Here is a 14,659-nt window from a genome sequence, read left to right as displayed (position 1 = left end):
ACATACCGTTATCTGCATTTCTATGAACACCTACATTTCAGAGAAATCGTCATGGATATGTTTGGATGCCCAATGCAGACAATTTCACAGGAGACATTGAACAGGAGGATAGCTCAGGGGCAACACTCACCTTGGAAGCAAGACGAAGTGGAGCAACACAGGTTCGATCCCGGTCTGTGCTTAAAAACCTCTGGGTATTGAGCAGTGTTATAAATAACACATAATAATAATTCCACAAAGCCTAGAAATAAAGGGCAGTCACCAAAAACAGAACAATAAAAAAATCTATTTCATCAACATTCTGAAGCTTACAACATAGTGGAAGGTGACATTACATAAATACCATGAATAATACAAAAATGCAAGTCAAAAACCAATGTCACAACAGAGGGACCCTGATACAATATTTTGATCTTTCATGATTTTCGTAATTATTCAACATTATTAAACATTTTAGCTTACTTTACGCATGTTCCACTAACTAAAAAGAAAAGGAGCCAGGAAGGGAATTGTGGCGATTAAATACTCTGTTGGCATTTATAAATTAAGATTCATCAAGAGACGTTTTGATTTTTAAAACGTTAACAAAGGCCAACTCTGTCAGCTTCCACATTGCCAGCTGTACTGCAATAGCATTTTACCCTGTTGCACGATACATTTAGCATCTCACGGGCGCCATCTGGTGGGTCTCATGTGTACTTACTGCAAAACCCGTTTCTGTCATATGGCCGTGCTACATTTTAATGCAAAACCTTGATTTGGCATGGGAGAAAAAAAAGATCATAGGTTACATGTTTTTAACACACATATGCAGGCATTGCACGGCCTTCAATCTGCAAACAATTGTTAGCAAAGATGTTAAACAGCACAGTAAAGCACGGTGTCCGTTTTAAAATCAAGTAATTGCAATGGAAGGGATGGGGAAAATGGGAAGGGGTGTTTGTACCATTCAAAAGTATGCTCTGAACTCCGAATTTTGAAGATATGAAGACTCACTTTTCCACTAACGACAACAAAAATCCTAGATCATAGCTGGAATAACCCCAAGTGTTTTATTTTTATTTGAGGCTGGTCTGTTGAAACCCGGCTCTACGGTCACTGTGCCACAAATCCTTGAAACTATTGAGTAATAAATGGGTGGGTGACTCCTCCAGCCCCCACACACTGGAAGTGCTTATGTTTTCTATTAAACACAGTTATTCTCCTCCAATATGAAAGAGTCTCACCCCTTGCAGATCCTCCGGGCTCCCCACTAGTGTAGCTAGACACCAAGTATCTCCAGTGGCCAACTGCTGCCAGGGAGGAATCCCTTCCTTCCCAGGAGCCTTTGGGGCACTATCGTTCCAGAGTTGGGACCAGAGGGAGCCCTGCAGCCTGGCACTTACCAGTGAACATTTCTACTTGTGAAAAACACGGGTTCTAAGGTTTGCAGAAGTAACACCACAAAGCCCAGTTTAAACAGACCAGATTGGGTCAATTTCAATGGCGTGTACTTTATTAGGCGGTAAAACAAATTAGAAAATTGGAACATTTAAAAAATTCGGAAAACTCATGCTGTATCTGACTGCAGGCAGTGGTCGAGCAGTCGGGAGTGGTGCTCCTCTACTTTTCAAAATTAAGTTTTACTGTTCCTATACTTTTATTTTAAAAAGAAACCACTCTGGAATGGTTCCGTTTTAAAATAAAAGTGTAGGAAGAAGTTGAAACTTGCACTTTCAGTGCAGTGCACTGAACGTTCCCTTAAACAGCAGGTGCATTTTGTTTGGGGGTTTGTATTGTGTGTGGGAGGGGGCGTGGTGATGGGTTTTGTGGGGAGTGGGTGCAGGCATGTCGGAACACAGTTCCACTACTTCTTTTCGTACACTTCGACCACTGACTGCAGGTTTTGATTTGTATAAATATTGACGTATTGGGGGCACTTTGAAGGCACAAAATCATTGCACACACCCACATCTGTTCTGACCACAAGCTTTTTGAAGGTGCTAAGAATATTATTTTTTTCTTGGGCACTAAAATTGCATATGTATTAGGGTCCAAAATAGAGTAGCATAAAACCAAGCTTCTCAAGAGGATGCAAAAAAAAAACAAAAAAAAGAAAATAAGAGCAGTAACATTCAATCCTCCTTATGTGTGGTCCGAACAATTTAAGAATTCTTGGGTACATAATGACAGAAAAAGAGACGATCGTAAAACCATAGCATTTGTAAACGCTTAATCGGACATAGCTTCTCGTGGAAATAGATCATCATCAAAACAGTACCACTTCGGACTCAACTGCCTGAGGTTTCTTCATCGACGATGTTAAAGTACAAAAGCCCGTGTAGCGCGCGTAGGATTGGCACCGCCTCAACCCGCTGCTTCAGGGGCCAGCGCATCCTAGGGACATCTAGAACCGCCTCTCACTCCGCCCCTCCCCGCCCACACCCCGCCGTTGGTTGGCTTTTCTCTTGTGCTATCACAACATTTGTGCGTCGTTTGAAACTAAGAGCTGCGGAGGCAATTCTGACACAATTTGGCACGTCGTTATTTTGGCTGTGGTGGAAATCAAAGTCTTGACTCGTGACGAGTCGCGCGGCACTCTGCTAAGCTTCACTTTGATTGCAGGGTCTTCTTTATCTCATTGACTTCCATCTGCCAGGCAAGAAACAATACCATTTTCATTAGAATAACACTTTCAAAGATTAGAATTGTCCCAAAAAATATTTGGAACCATTTTACATTAAGTGTAGTAACGGGACAAACAAGTGAGCAGATTCTTGTTGCACCATTTTTACAGCTTGCACAATATATATATATATATATATATATATATATATATACATATATATATATATACATATATATATACACATTAGAGGAAATAGGATTTGCACTGGGATTAAAAATATGGAGCACTCCGATTTTAAGGAAGGTACATTTGTTAAAACAGTTATTTTCACTATAAAATGCACCCATATCTCTGACTTTTTTTTACTGATGTGTTTCATTGTTAATTTGCAGTGTTCGATTTTTTGTAACCTTACAAATATCCAATAAATAAATATATTTCCCATGCAAGAAGCAGACTCTAATTCCCCTGTGTCATTCCCAGTGGTTTCACTGCTTGACAGTGACTATAAGAACACAAACAATGCCGTGTTCTGTTTTAATTTCTTGTCTGTTTCAACTATCCCAAATTTGTCTGAAATAGTGCACATGAGTGTTTGATCTTAGGAAAGCGCCTGCGCTAGCGGGCTCTTCATTTTGTAAAGATTCGATACCTGTAGTCGTAGGCGGATTTTCTTTTCTTCATCCAACTCTGTTAATAGTTGCTTAATCTCTCTTCTGGAAGCAAACACATATGTGCATTTTAGAATTGTGCATGCAACGAATGGTTCCAAACTTTAAATAATTCCGGAACAATAAAAAAACAGCACACTAGATTATTCTTACATAGAGCGGAACTCGGACCCGGGCACACATGCTCTTGCGAGCAAGATATAGTGTCAAAGTCAAGCATCTTGGCATGGTCTTCAATGCTGATCCTTTGTACAATCTCACCTTCATACTGTAGCCAATACATTCTACCGACAATGCTCCCTTTGCTCAATCTTAAACTCAAGGTGGAATGGTGAATGCCCTAGACCACTCAGACATGAACTAGTTTAAAAGCCACAAAAGACTTGCCGCTTCTGTGACTTCTCCAAAACAGAGCAGCATGGCTGGTCCTGACCTTCGGAAAACTAGGGTCCACTTCCAGGGCCGTCTGCAAGACAACGCATGGCTCCCAGTCTTCTGGCACACCAGCCCAAAGTGCCTTGTGGGAAGGAGGAGTTACTAGGAACCATTGAAGGACGTTTGCTCTGCCATCGCAAACAGACTGCCAATGGTCTCACCAGAGGCAAAGAAGGGAGGGAAAGTCGGAGCCAAGGATCCTGACCGGTGGAATAAGCTGTCACTGGAAGACAATTCAAATACATGAGGGCTTTAAAAACTGTACGATAATGCTAATATGGCCTCCCACCGGTTTATGGTCATTGCATCGAATTTCTTGCATCTAAATGCATTTGCATCAAATTTTTTCCATCTAAAAAAATGTGCATCAAATTTCAAACAGAAATGATACACAAAAACACGTGTACAGAAAGTGGAGGAATTCCCCCAAAAGGGTGCCTGTACAACAGCACAAACAAGCAGGGGGGCAGTTAATGAGGGTGGGACATACACCAGGAACAACAATAAAACATGCAACAAGTATATATAAGAAACAGGTGTGTTACAAAGGTAATACTAACCTAAGGGGGAAAGTGCCTCAAACTAATGCACAAATATACACAATAAGATTATTGAGCGTCACTGTAGGGAGTGGTGGCGTGACGGAGGGAGAATGGGGAGGAGTCACTGGTCTCCTCCTCCTCCTCCTCAAGCAACCCTCCAAGCATGTAGAGGAGTGGTGGCGTGACGGAGGGAGAATGGGGAGGATTCACTGGTCTCCTCCTCCTCCTCCTCCTCCTCCTCCTCAAGCAACCCTCCAAGCATGTAGAGGAGTGGTGGCGTGACGGAGGGAGAATGGGGAGGATTCACTGGTCTCCTCCTCCTCCTCCTCCTCAAGCAACCCTCCAAGCATGTAGAGGAGTGGTGGCGTGACGGAGGGAGAATGGGGAGGATTCACTGGTCTCCTCCTCCTCCTCCTCCTCCTCCTTCTCCTCCTCAAGAAGCAACCCTCCAAGCATGTAGAGCGCTACACAACCCCAAAGAAATGAACACATCATTCATGTCAGGATGGCTTTTAAGCAACTGTGCATTTCTCTTAGTGGACTTGAGGCATCTCACGCCACCTATCTCAAGGTCAGTGCTACATGCTTATATGTGCTTACATGTGCTTTTTAAAGCATGTCAGGCAGCTTTATTCTAAAACTGGCACCTTGCACGGATGCAGTCCAGTCGCCAGTATCATAAGGATGACTGCATTGTCCTCTTCCATGTGACAGGAGAGCAAAGGCTGCTCACACAGTACAATATTGTGAGTAAACCTCAATCTGGGGCTTCCAATGACTACCAGCATAATGAGGAGGGTAGCAAAACAGGAGTGTCGTCAGCAGAAGGCTAGGCTGTGTTTGCGTGATATTAGTTAGGCCTGTGATAGAGCCCCATCTGCTGGAAAACCAAGCCACTGGGATCTTTGCTGTGTTATCCCTCCTGCAAGTGATCAATTGGGGATTCCTACACAATCGTTCAACTGCAGAAAGAAAGCTTTGTTATAAAGAGGAGAGGTGATAGAGCTGTTATAATACTCTGGTTTATCACCTCTCCTCTTTCATTCATATCTTTGCCCACAAATGGGCGTTTTACACTCTTCTGGTGTTACTTGTTTTCCAATTATGCTGATATGACACAGATTTGGACCCAAGATGGTGGACCTAAGGAGTCATTGGGCCTCATTCCCTCTTTAGCCTTAACTGCTCGAGTGGGCTGAGCCTACAATGGGCCTCATTCCGAGTCCGGCGGTAACCCTGCCGGTACTACTGGTGGGTTGCCGCCGGACTCAGAATAATTTACCGGCGCCTGACCTCCCGGTGCCACCGCCTCATTCCGAGTCAGGCGCTGGTGTATTTGTAAATCCCCATGTGGGAGTCTATGAGAGTAGAGACAAGGGAGCACCGGCACCATTCCTAACGATGCCGGTGCTCCCATGAAATGTCTGCCTACCGTGACTGCTTCGCCCGGCAGGGTTAGCCCTGTCGGGCACAGCGGCCCCAGCAGGCAGACTGTAGTTTGCCGGTCTGAAAAAAAGACATGGATGCCGGTGAGCTTACCGGCACCCTTGTTTCCGGACCGGCAAATTTATAATGAGGCCCATTGTAGGCTCAGCCCATTCGAGCAGTTAAGGCTAAAGAGGGTAATGAAAATGTATCAGGTAAGATCAGAGACTGCCCTTTTTGCTGTTAAGGTCTGATGGACTAATATTTTCTGAAAATAAACCCGGATAAATCATACATTGTAGTCACACAAAAATCCCAACAGATTGATACCATCCTGCTGGCCTACTACCTTTGGACAATGCCCTTTTCCAAGCGCAGAGGTTAAGAATCTTGGCAAAACCCTAAATAACAGATACACTCTGGACTCCTAAGTGGCAGCAGATACAAAGACCTGTTACTTCATGATTAGCAAAATAAATGAAAGGCCCATTATTTAGCCTTTCGTCGCTGGGTGCTGGCTATGACCACTCCAGTCTCCTCCTGCTTGGATTTCAACAACTTAATATCGACACAATGGTGTCACATGGCATGCATTAATAGTTCATGAATAACAACAACATGAACAAATGCGATTGAAGTACATTCTAAATACCATGTACACACATCTTGTCATAGAAATAAATGTAAATCTCTTGACTGTAGAGGTGAAATTGAATATATACAATAAATGTTGACAAAACCATACCAAACATAGTCGTCATTCATTTCTGCACACACATTGCACCACAATGGACAATGATAAAACATGTGTGACAAATAATTATTAAATGAACCAGTGAGTGTAAACTAGCTGAGGGTCACAAATTAGAGGAACGGGACCACAGTTGAATTTCCTAGACACTTCCAATGTTGCTAGTTTCGACATGGTGAAACCACATTCATAAAGTCATCTGTCGTCTTCATGACCAAAACAATGACGCACTCCATTCCAACAACAAGCATCTACATCTGCTTGGATTTCTTTCAAAATGTCTTCAATACATCAGGCCAATCGTTGCCTGCATAAGTGTCTCTCCGGGTAGGCACCCGTATCATATCAGCACTTCTCTTATGAGTGCAGAACAAAAAGCCTCATTAATGAGACATTTTTAAATTAATCCAAGCAGATGTAGGATGCTTGATGTTGGAACGGAGTGCGTCATTGTTTTGGTCCAGAAGAAGACAGATGAACATATGAATGTGGTTTCATCATGTCAAACATAGCAACATTGAAAGCATCTAGGAAAATCAACTATGGTCCGGTTCCTCCAATGTATGACCTCGGCTAGTTTAGTCTCATTGATTAATGTAATAATGATTTGTCACACGTTTTGTCATTGCCCATTGTGATGCACTTTTTGTACAGAAATGAATGAGGATTTTAATGTTTGGTATGGTTTTGCGAACATTTATTGTACATACACATGTATTGATTCAGTTACACATGTACAATCAAAAGACTAAACATACATGGCATACATTACTCACGGTCAGCGTACTTCTGATGCTTGCATCTGATAAGATTCACATGCTATGCATAGGTCGACATGTAACGGTAGTCGCAGCGTATTGCACAACTTGCTTTCAAAATTTGAAAAAGAGACGACGACTGGGCGTGTTTTTAATACTATCCCTAGTGTGATGTCTACTGTACGCATGGCGCTTCACGTGTCAAGTTCACTCAGATTGTTTAGTTTCTGATACGAGGGTGCATGAAGTGTTTGCTTGAGTACAAGAAAGATGAAGTAATAAGGTAAGATAGAAAACATGTATGCACCTTTAACTCTGGGAAGGGGTGGCACATATGAATCTAAGCAGATACAAGCATCAGAAATATGATTACGTTGAGCAATGTATGCCTTCTGAGGCTAGTGGATCTGCTTAGATCACATGCTATGAATACATTAGCAAGCAATACCTAAAGAAGTAGGTGGGTTGTGAAAAGGCACAGCAGCAAGTAGATGTTTTAGTACCACTTGCCCACTTGTGAATCTGCTTTAGAGTTTCCGTCTAGTCAGTAATGCTGAGTAAAGGTATGAATGGAACTCCCAGTAGCAGCCTTGCAAATTGCGTCTTAAGGAACATTTGCAATAAAGGCTAAAGTAGTTCCTATGCCTGGTGTAGAGTGGGCTCTAGGTGTAAACAGTAAAGTCTTTTTTGATAGTGAGTAGCAAAGCTGGATGCATTTGACTATCCATCTGGAGACTGTTTCCCTCTCTACTAAATGCTATGGAAACAAAGAGCTTATCCGTTTTCCTCAATGGTTTAATTTTGTTTATCTAGTACAAGACCACCCTCCTTTCATCTAAGGTATGGAGGCTTTTTTCTGCTGAATTTTATGAATGTTGAACAAAGGTAGCAAGTTCAATAGATTGATTGACATGGAACTTTGGTGAAAATCTAGGGTGTGTTCTAAAAACCACCATGTCTTTATGGATGATAATGAAAGGATCTTGTAGTGAAAATGCTTGCAGCTCACCGACTCGTCTTATGGAAGTGATAGCCACCAGAAAAGCAGCCTTGATAGTTAAATGCTTCAGACTAGCTTTGTACATAGGTTCAAAGTGTGGACTCATGAGTTTTGAAAGTACGACATTGACGTCTCAACCCGGTGGTGGATTAGAAATGGGAGGGTTTAGTCTTTTTACTCCCTCTATGAATGCTTTGATAACAGGTACTTTCCACAACGTTATCTTGTTTTGGGAAGTAGTGCAAGCAGAGAGAGCTGCTAAGTGTGCTTTAATTGAATTGAAGACTAAACCCGAGTTAAGTAGGTAAAGCATATAGTGAGTATGCAAGATGGTGAGCAGTCAATTGGATTTATGTTGCGTGACCTAGACCAAATGAAAAATCCTTTCCACTTGTTAAAATAACAGTCTCATGTTAGGCTTCCGTGCTCCTTTAACGATATCCATACATCTTTGTGGAAGATATAAATGCCCAAATTCTATGACCTCAGGAGCCAAGCTGCCAAGTTCAGAGTCTGAGGGCATGGATGGAATGTCATCCCCTTGTGTCTGGACAGCATGCTGAATGGGCAAAGAGGCTTGACTGGTTTGCACATTGCTAGTATGAGTAGGTGTGGAAACCACGGTTGTTGCTCCCACATAGGAGTTATTAGGATCAGTGTCGCTTGTTCCTAGTGCATCTTGTGCACTATTTTGTTCAGGAGTGGTGTTGATGGAAAAACGTTAGCAAATTTCCCTGACCAATTCATCCACGGGGTGTTCCCCTTGGATCCTGGTTGGGGAAACCTGGATGCAAAGTATAGGCATTGTGCGTTTTGCTTTGTTGTGAACAAGTCTAGAGGTGAACACCCCCATTGTGTGAAGATATTGCTTAAAATATCTTTGTGTATTTGCCACCCGTGTTCTACTGGTAGTAGTAGACCTCTGCTGAGCATGCCCGCAAGTGAATTGCGTTGCCCTGGAACGTGTTGTGACACTAGGAACATTTTTCATTGATTGACCACTTCCAAATCCTTTGGAATAACCTGCATAGACTTAGAGGGTATGTTGCGTCTTGTTTGTTTAGATAAAACATGGCAGTGGTACTGTCTGTGAGGACTAGCACTGTTTGCACTACTAGATGTTGTTGAAAAGATTGCAGGGCTTTGAGGACGTCTAGCAATTCTAGAAGTTGTATTTTTTTTTATGTTTGTGTCCACATGCCATGTGCTGTATGATGGAGGTAGTGAACTCCCCAACCCGAGACTGAGGCATCTGCTGTGAGATTGGCTTGAACTGGTGGGTTGCGAAAAGGTTTCCCTTTTAACATGTTGTCCTTTTTCCACAAGCAAAGAGCTTGTACTAGGTTTAGCGAAACAACCACTAGATCATTCCACTGACCACTTGCCCAAGACCATTGTTTCGGTTCCCACTCTTGCATTGGGTGCATGCGCAGCCGTGTTTGTGGAACCAGAAAAATGCACAAAGCCATCATCCCAAGGTGGCGCAGTGGCTTGCGCACAGTTATCTGACGACCGACTATGTAGTGAGGTACTTGAAATTGCATATTTTGTACTCTCTTTTCAGGGGAAGACCAATTCCTCTGGAGTCTTTAACATTGCTCCCAGGAATCATTTGACTTAATTGGTAACTAGACTTGATTTTTTCTTGCTTGATGGAGAACCTTAATTCAAATAGATTGTTTGTTCGCAAATTTGTGGCGTCTCCCCTTTAATGAGCCATTGGGATTAATTCTCTGCGTAGGGGTGCTACTACTACTGCTAATACTTTGGTGAACACCCTTAGTGCTGATGAAATGCCGAAGGGGAAGACTGAACTGGTAATAATCGCTTGCGATTTTGAAGCGCAGATATTTTCTGTGCACTGGCAACACTGAAATATGAAAGTATGCATCTTCATATCCAACATTGCCATGAAATCCCTGTTTTAAAAGAGGGATCACTTCTTTCAGGGTTGTCATGTGACATTTTTGAGGTTTGACATATGTGTTGGCTGGGACGCAAGTCTAGTACAGGGTGCATAGTTAAGTCTTTCTTTGGCACAAGGAAGTACATTGAATAGATACCCTTGTTCACCTGGTTTGCAGGGACTATTTCGATTGCGCCATTCGGCAGCAGGGACTTTATTTCTTCTTGAGGAATTAGCTTGTCTTGTGGCGACATCTTCTGATGTTTTGGGGGATGGTTTTGGGGTTTCTCCAGAAACTCGATGCAGTACTCCCCCCCTACCCCCCCTGCCACTGTGGATAACACCCACTGATCAGATGTGATCCTCTCCCATGTGTGGGTGAACTGGCAAATGTGACCTCCAACTGGAATTGCATGAGAGAGAACCTGTATCGGGCGTCATTGTTTTGAGGCAGGGGAGCATCTGGTGGTGGAGGCCCTACCTCTACTTCTATATCTTTCATACCCTCTTTGAAAATTGGGTTCGTATGCAGTTGATTGGCCCGGTGTGTTGCCCCATGATGAGGATTGGCCTTGGTTATATCCCATCGATCATGGGTAACACTGCCTAAAAAAGGAGTGTCGGGTGTTGAACACCCCTCAATGGACGAAAGTCTTGTTAATGATCTGGCCTAAATATTTAAGAGTCTCATGCTCTTCCTTTGCACTCTTTAGTGCAGTGGTGCACAACATATGGCCCGCAAGCTAAAAGCAGCCCTTCGGGACGTTGTTTATGGCTCTCCAAGTCACCTGAGTTTAATGATGAAGTATTGCCTGTCCCAACATCAGTTTCTGTCTTTGCATCCTGACACCTATTTACAATATGATTTAAGTCTCATAATACAAATAAATAACATTGTTAATGCAGTTTATCACACAGGTTATAATTAAACTGTTGTCTGGAGGCGCCTCCGCGGAAGCAAGAAGTGTGCCTGCCCTCTTTCAGGTTGAAGTTACTACCAATGAGTCAGGTTTAAATTGGCCTCTTATATGAAGGGGGTCAGTTGGAGCCGGCTTAAATATTTTTTCGATGCAGGGGTTTACCGGTCTTGTCAGGGTGGATGTAAGTAGAGATGGCTTAATGCATCTCTGTACTGACTGGAGAATAGAGATAAACTGGGTCTGCAAAGTCTGTGTCATGTTGAGAGTCTTGCGTATCTATTTTGAAGTGCTGTACTGCTTTAATGAGCAACCCATTGTATTGGAGCTGGTTGTCAATAGGAGAGACAGCAATGGCCTGATCCTGGTCTTCTGGGGACGAAAATATGTAAATGTCTGGATCATCATCATCATCATAGAACAGATCCTGGTCTTGATTAAATTGGTCATCTTGTGATACTTGACCACTTTGGTTGGAATAATAAACTATGTATAGGTCATCCGAGGTGTATTGTCTGGGAGTAGTAAAGGGTTGGTGTGCGGAAGTGCTGGGCTTTGAACTGTCCAGTCTTGGTACCTTTGCAGGTGGTTCCCCACTAGTTCCCCCTACTACCCTGTTTAGTAACCAGACGGTGAGTGAACAAAGTCGACAAAGCAAGAAATCCTTTTCAATACTTTCGCAAATGTTTCATTTGTCCATTCTGTGGACTTTGGAAAAGGGTTTGACCTTCAGGAGAGGGTTCTTGTTTGGAAGCCTGTCTCTTGTGGTGTAAAGCCTCCGATAAGGTTTCTTCAGAGGGTGTGTAGTCCTTCTCCTGAGAGCTGTGAGCTGTATGTGATTTTGGTGTCGAAGTAGTCAAGGATTTCAATCTTTTGTCCTTAAGCAGCGTGTTGGGGACAAGTTTTTGTATGAGTTGCTGCATTTTCAATGTGCTTGGAGAGTGCATAGAACATTTCTCTTTCGGCATGAACTCTTTCAACACCACATAGCCGTGTTTGGCCGATGGTGTGGTCGGCGTTCGGCTCTGGGTTGTGTCTTTAGTGTGTCTGTTAGAATGTGTGCTTTTACCGCTGGGTGTCTTCTCCATGACAGGACCGCTGGCCTGTTTATCAGAATTGGGGTTGGGTAGCACCCCAATCGTCCTCGGCATCACTGTGCGTGTCATAGCTACCTTTGTCTGATTCACCTGCCACGTCGATGGAGACGTCAGCCTGCATAGCCTGTGCGGCCCAATGTTTTGTGCGTCAATCTTTTAGGGGCTTTGGTTTGAAAAGCTTGCAGGATTTGCAATGCTTTTTGGTGTGATCCCATGGAAGACAGTGGTTGCACACATGGCGCATGATCTTCCAGGGATATTTTCGACTGCAAGCAGGGCAAAATTGAAAAAGGAGTGTTTTCCATAGTGGAAGAAAAAGGCAGCATGACGATAAACGCGAAGTGATGTGAGGTAAATAAGCTTTCTCTAAGAAAAACAGTATGTGTCCTCCCCCCGCTCTCCCTACTGTGAAGGGCCTAAGCCTGGCAAGGGTCTGTGTAGGCTGCAGTCAAAGTCCATTGAACAAGAATTTCTCTTTGACGCAGGTTACTGGAGCCGTCCAACGAGTGTTGCCAAAGATTGCTTGCAAGCGGAAGGTGAAAGAGCGATGGGGTGATACATATAATAGTAAACTTTGTACTAATAAAGGCGTATAGCCAGGAAACTCTGCAACAGGCGACTGAATATGATGGCAGAAAAAAACTATCTTAGGGACCTCGACAAGTGAAGGACCATGGGTACAGTAGATGTCACTCTAAGGATAGTATTACAAATTCGCCCATTCAACGTTCCTTTTCAAATTATATTTCGAAAACAAGTCATGCAAAGCCCAGTGACTACCACTATATGTCAGCCTATGCATAGCATGTGACTTAAGCAGATCCACAAGTCTCAGACATTTTTGTACTCAAGATTTGTGTACGGGGTATTTATCCCGTGTGATACCATTATGTCGATATTAATTTGTGGCTGTTGTCCCAGGTGTCAATGAGTCAAGGGGTCTACCCACCTATGGTTTTCAACAATGGCATTAATTTAGGCTTCCCAAATTACATGAACCCTAGGTTTCAGCGAGTTTAAAATATTGCAACAAGGCTAATAACGAAAAACACAGGAAACATGAACATATGACCCCAGCCCTTTGATCACTACATTCGCTTCCAGTGAAGAACCATATCATTTTTAAAACTATGCGCTCCATTGTTATACGTTTCCTGTACCCTCCCGCAAATCTACAATTCTTGAAGCTGAGCACCCACACTTCTTTGCTCTCTTCAAGATTGACACATGACAAGAAGTGAACTGCTCCTGGATACAGGAAGGAAAGATCAGGTGGACATGTTTCCCTAGTTCATGCGATCAGAATTTGAAATAGGCTTCCCCTTCACCTTAGAAGAGTAGTCAACCTTCTATCTTTTCGAGAAGAAAAACTTAGGACCTTTCCTTTTAATCTACTTTAGAACTTTGTTTATGTCACAGCATTCACAGCACTCATCCAGTTTCAATTCACAGTTCATCCTTCATAAAGTGCTGAAATACCTTTTTGGTGATTGTTGCCCTTTATAATACTTACGTAGAAGATATACCATAACAAGCTGAACAGGAAGAGAGTGGTTCCACACCAGTTGGTGGTTTCATAGCTAGGGAGGGAGGGTAGAGAAAGCGCACCCTCCTGAGTATCACATACAGAAGAGATAGGAAGGAGATTGTCCGATAAGGAGCAAAGGTTTCTGTGTGGACAATAACGCCAGAGTGTGGAGGTGATAAAAAAAAAGGGGGCCCATGGTTGTTGAAAGCTTTGTGCTACATGCAGCATAACTTTACTTGATGCATTGGGTGATAGTAAGTCAGCTGAGGGTGGAAGGGGCTCACGTTTGATAGTCACATTTTCTGAGGCCTAATAAAAGACAGGATGCAACATTCTGGAAACACTGGCGGATGAGGAATGAGGGGGTCCACCCCTACGTTAGTGACGTAGCTAAGAAATCACAACAGGGTGGACCTGGAGTTTAGAAGACATGGGCCCGAGGCGGGGGTCTTTACAAACTAAGGAAAGATTGATGTATTTGACTCTCATGGAATCGAGCGGATGTTTGAGCTGTTACAGGTTAGCGCATACTTTCAACTTAGAAGTTACAAGACACCATTCAACCAAAATCCCCCTTAAATCTTGAATATTGATGGTAAACGGGTGCTTTCTGTACTGCGGTCTACTTTCCAAGCAAGCACTGGTATGTTTCATTGCCAGTGGCATAATTCATGCCTTGCTTAAGTATTCCATAATGTCTCTTTTGCACACATTTTCATTGAATGTCAATGTTTTGTTAAGCAAAACATAATCATGATTTGACTTTACCAAGTTTTTTACTGGGTTTACATTTCGAAGATTAACAGTACCACATCTACAGTATCCACTGAGCATGGCATGTCGCCACAGTCCCTTCCCAATTCAAAGTGGAGGCACTGGCCCTGCCCTACAATGCCCAAAACTCCCCGAAGTAACCCCTAGCCATAGCCTGTGTCCACAGTTAGTGTGCCTATGGTGGGGCATGGCCTTCGGCTAAGTCCCAGGCCTTGCCAAGGCTCCCAAAGTGCCTCTGGCCAGGCTC

At 43.2% G+C, this 14,659-nt stretch overlaps 1 protein-coding gene across 2 annotated transcripts in view; it reads right to left on the bottom strand.

The window, feature by feature from the left end:
• Positions 1-270: 270 nt before the first annotated feature.
• SH3KBP1 (SH3 domain containing kinase binding protein 1) overlaps positions 271-14,659 on the bottom strand; it is a 1,496,599-nt gene continuing 1,482,210 nt past the window's right edge. For both annotated transcript variants that reach the window (XM_069637105.1, XM_069637106.1), the window contains 2 exons: positions 3,261-3,324; positions 271-2,631 (listed from right to left, as the gene is read on the bottom strand). In XM_069637105.1, coding sequence (XP_069493206.1) covers positions 2,590-2,631; positions 3,261-3,324 — 106 coding nt within the window. In that variant the 3' untranslated portion in view covers positions 271-2,589. The remainder of the gene's footprint in view (positions 2,632-3,260; positions 3,325-14,659) is intronic.

This window comes from Ambystoma mexicanum, chromosome 7p, assembly GCF_040938575.1.
Source record: "Ambystoma mexicanum isolate Mex_15411 chromosome 7p, UKY_AmexF1_1, whole genome shotgun sequence".
Classification (NCBI taxonomy): Eukaryota; Metazoa; Chordata; class Amphibia; order Caudata; family Ambystomatidae; genus Ambystoma; species Ambystoma mexicanum.
The sequence above is the reverse complement of the archived record's forward strand: the minus strand, read 5'-3'. Positions and strand labels throughout refer to the sequence as shown.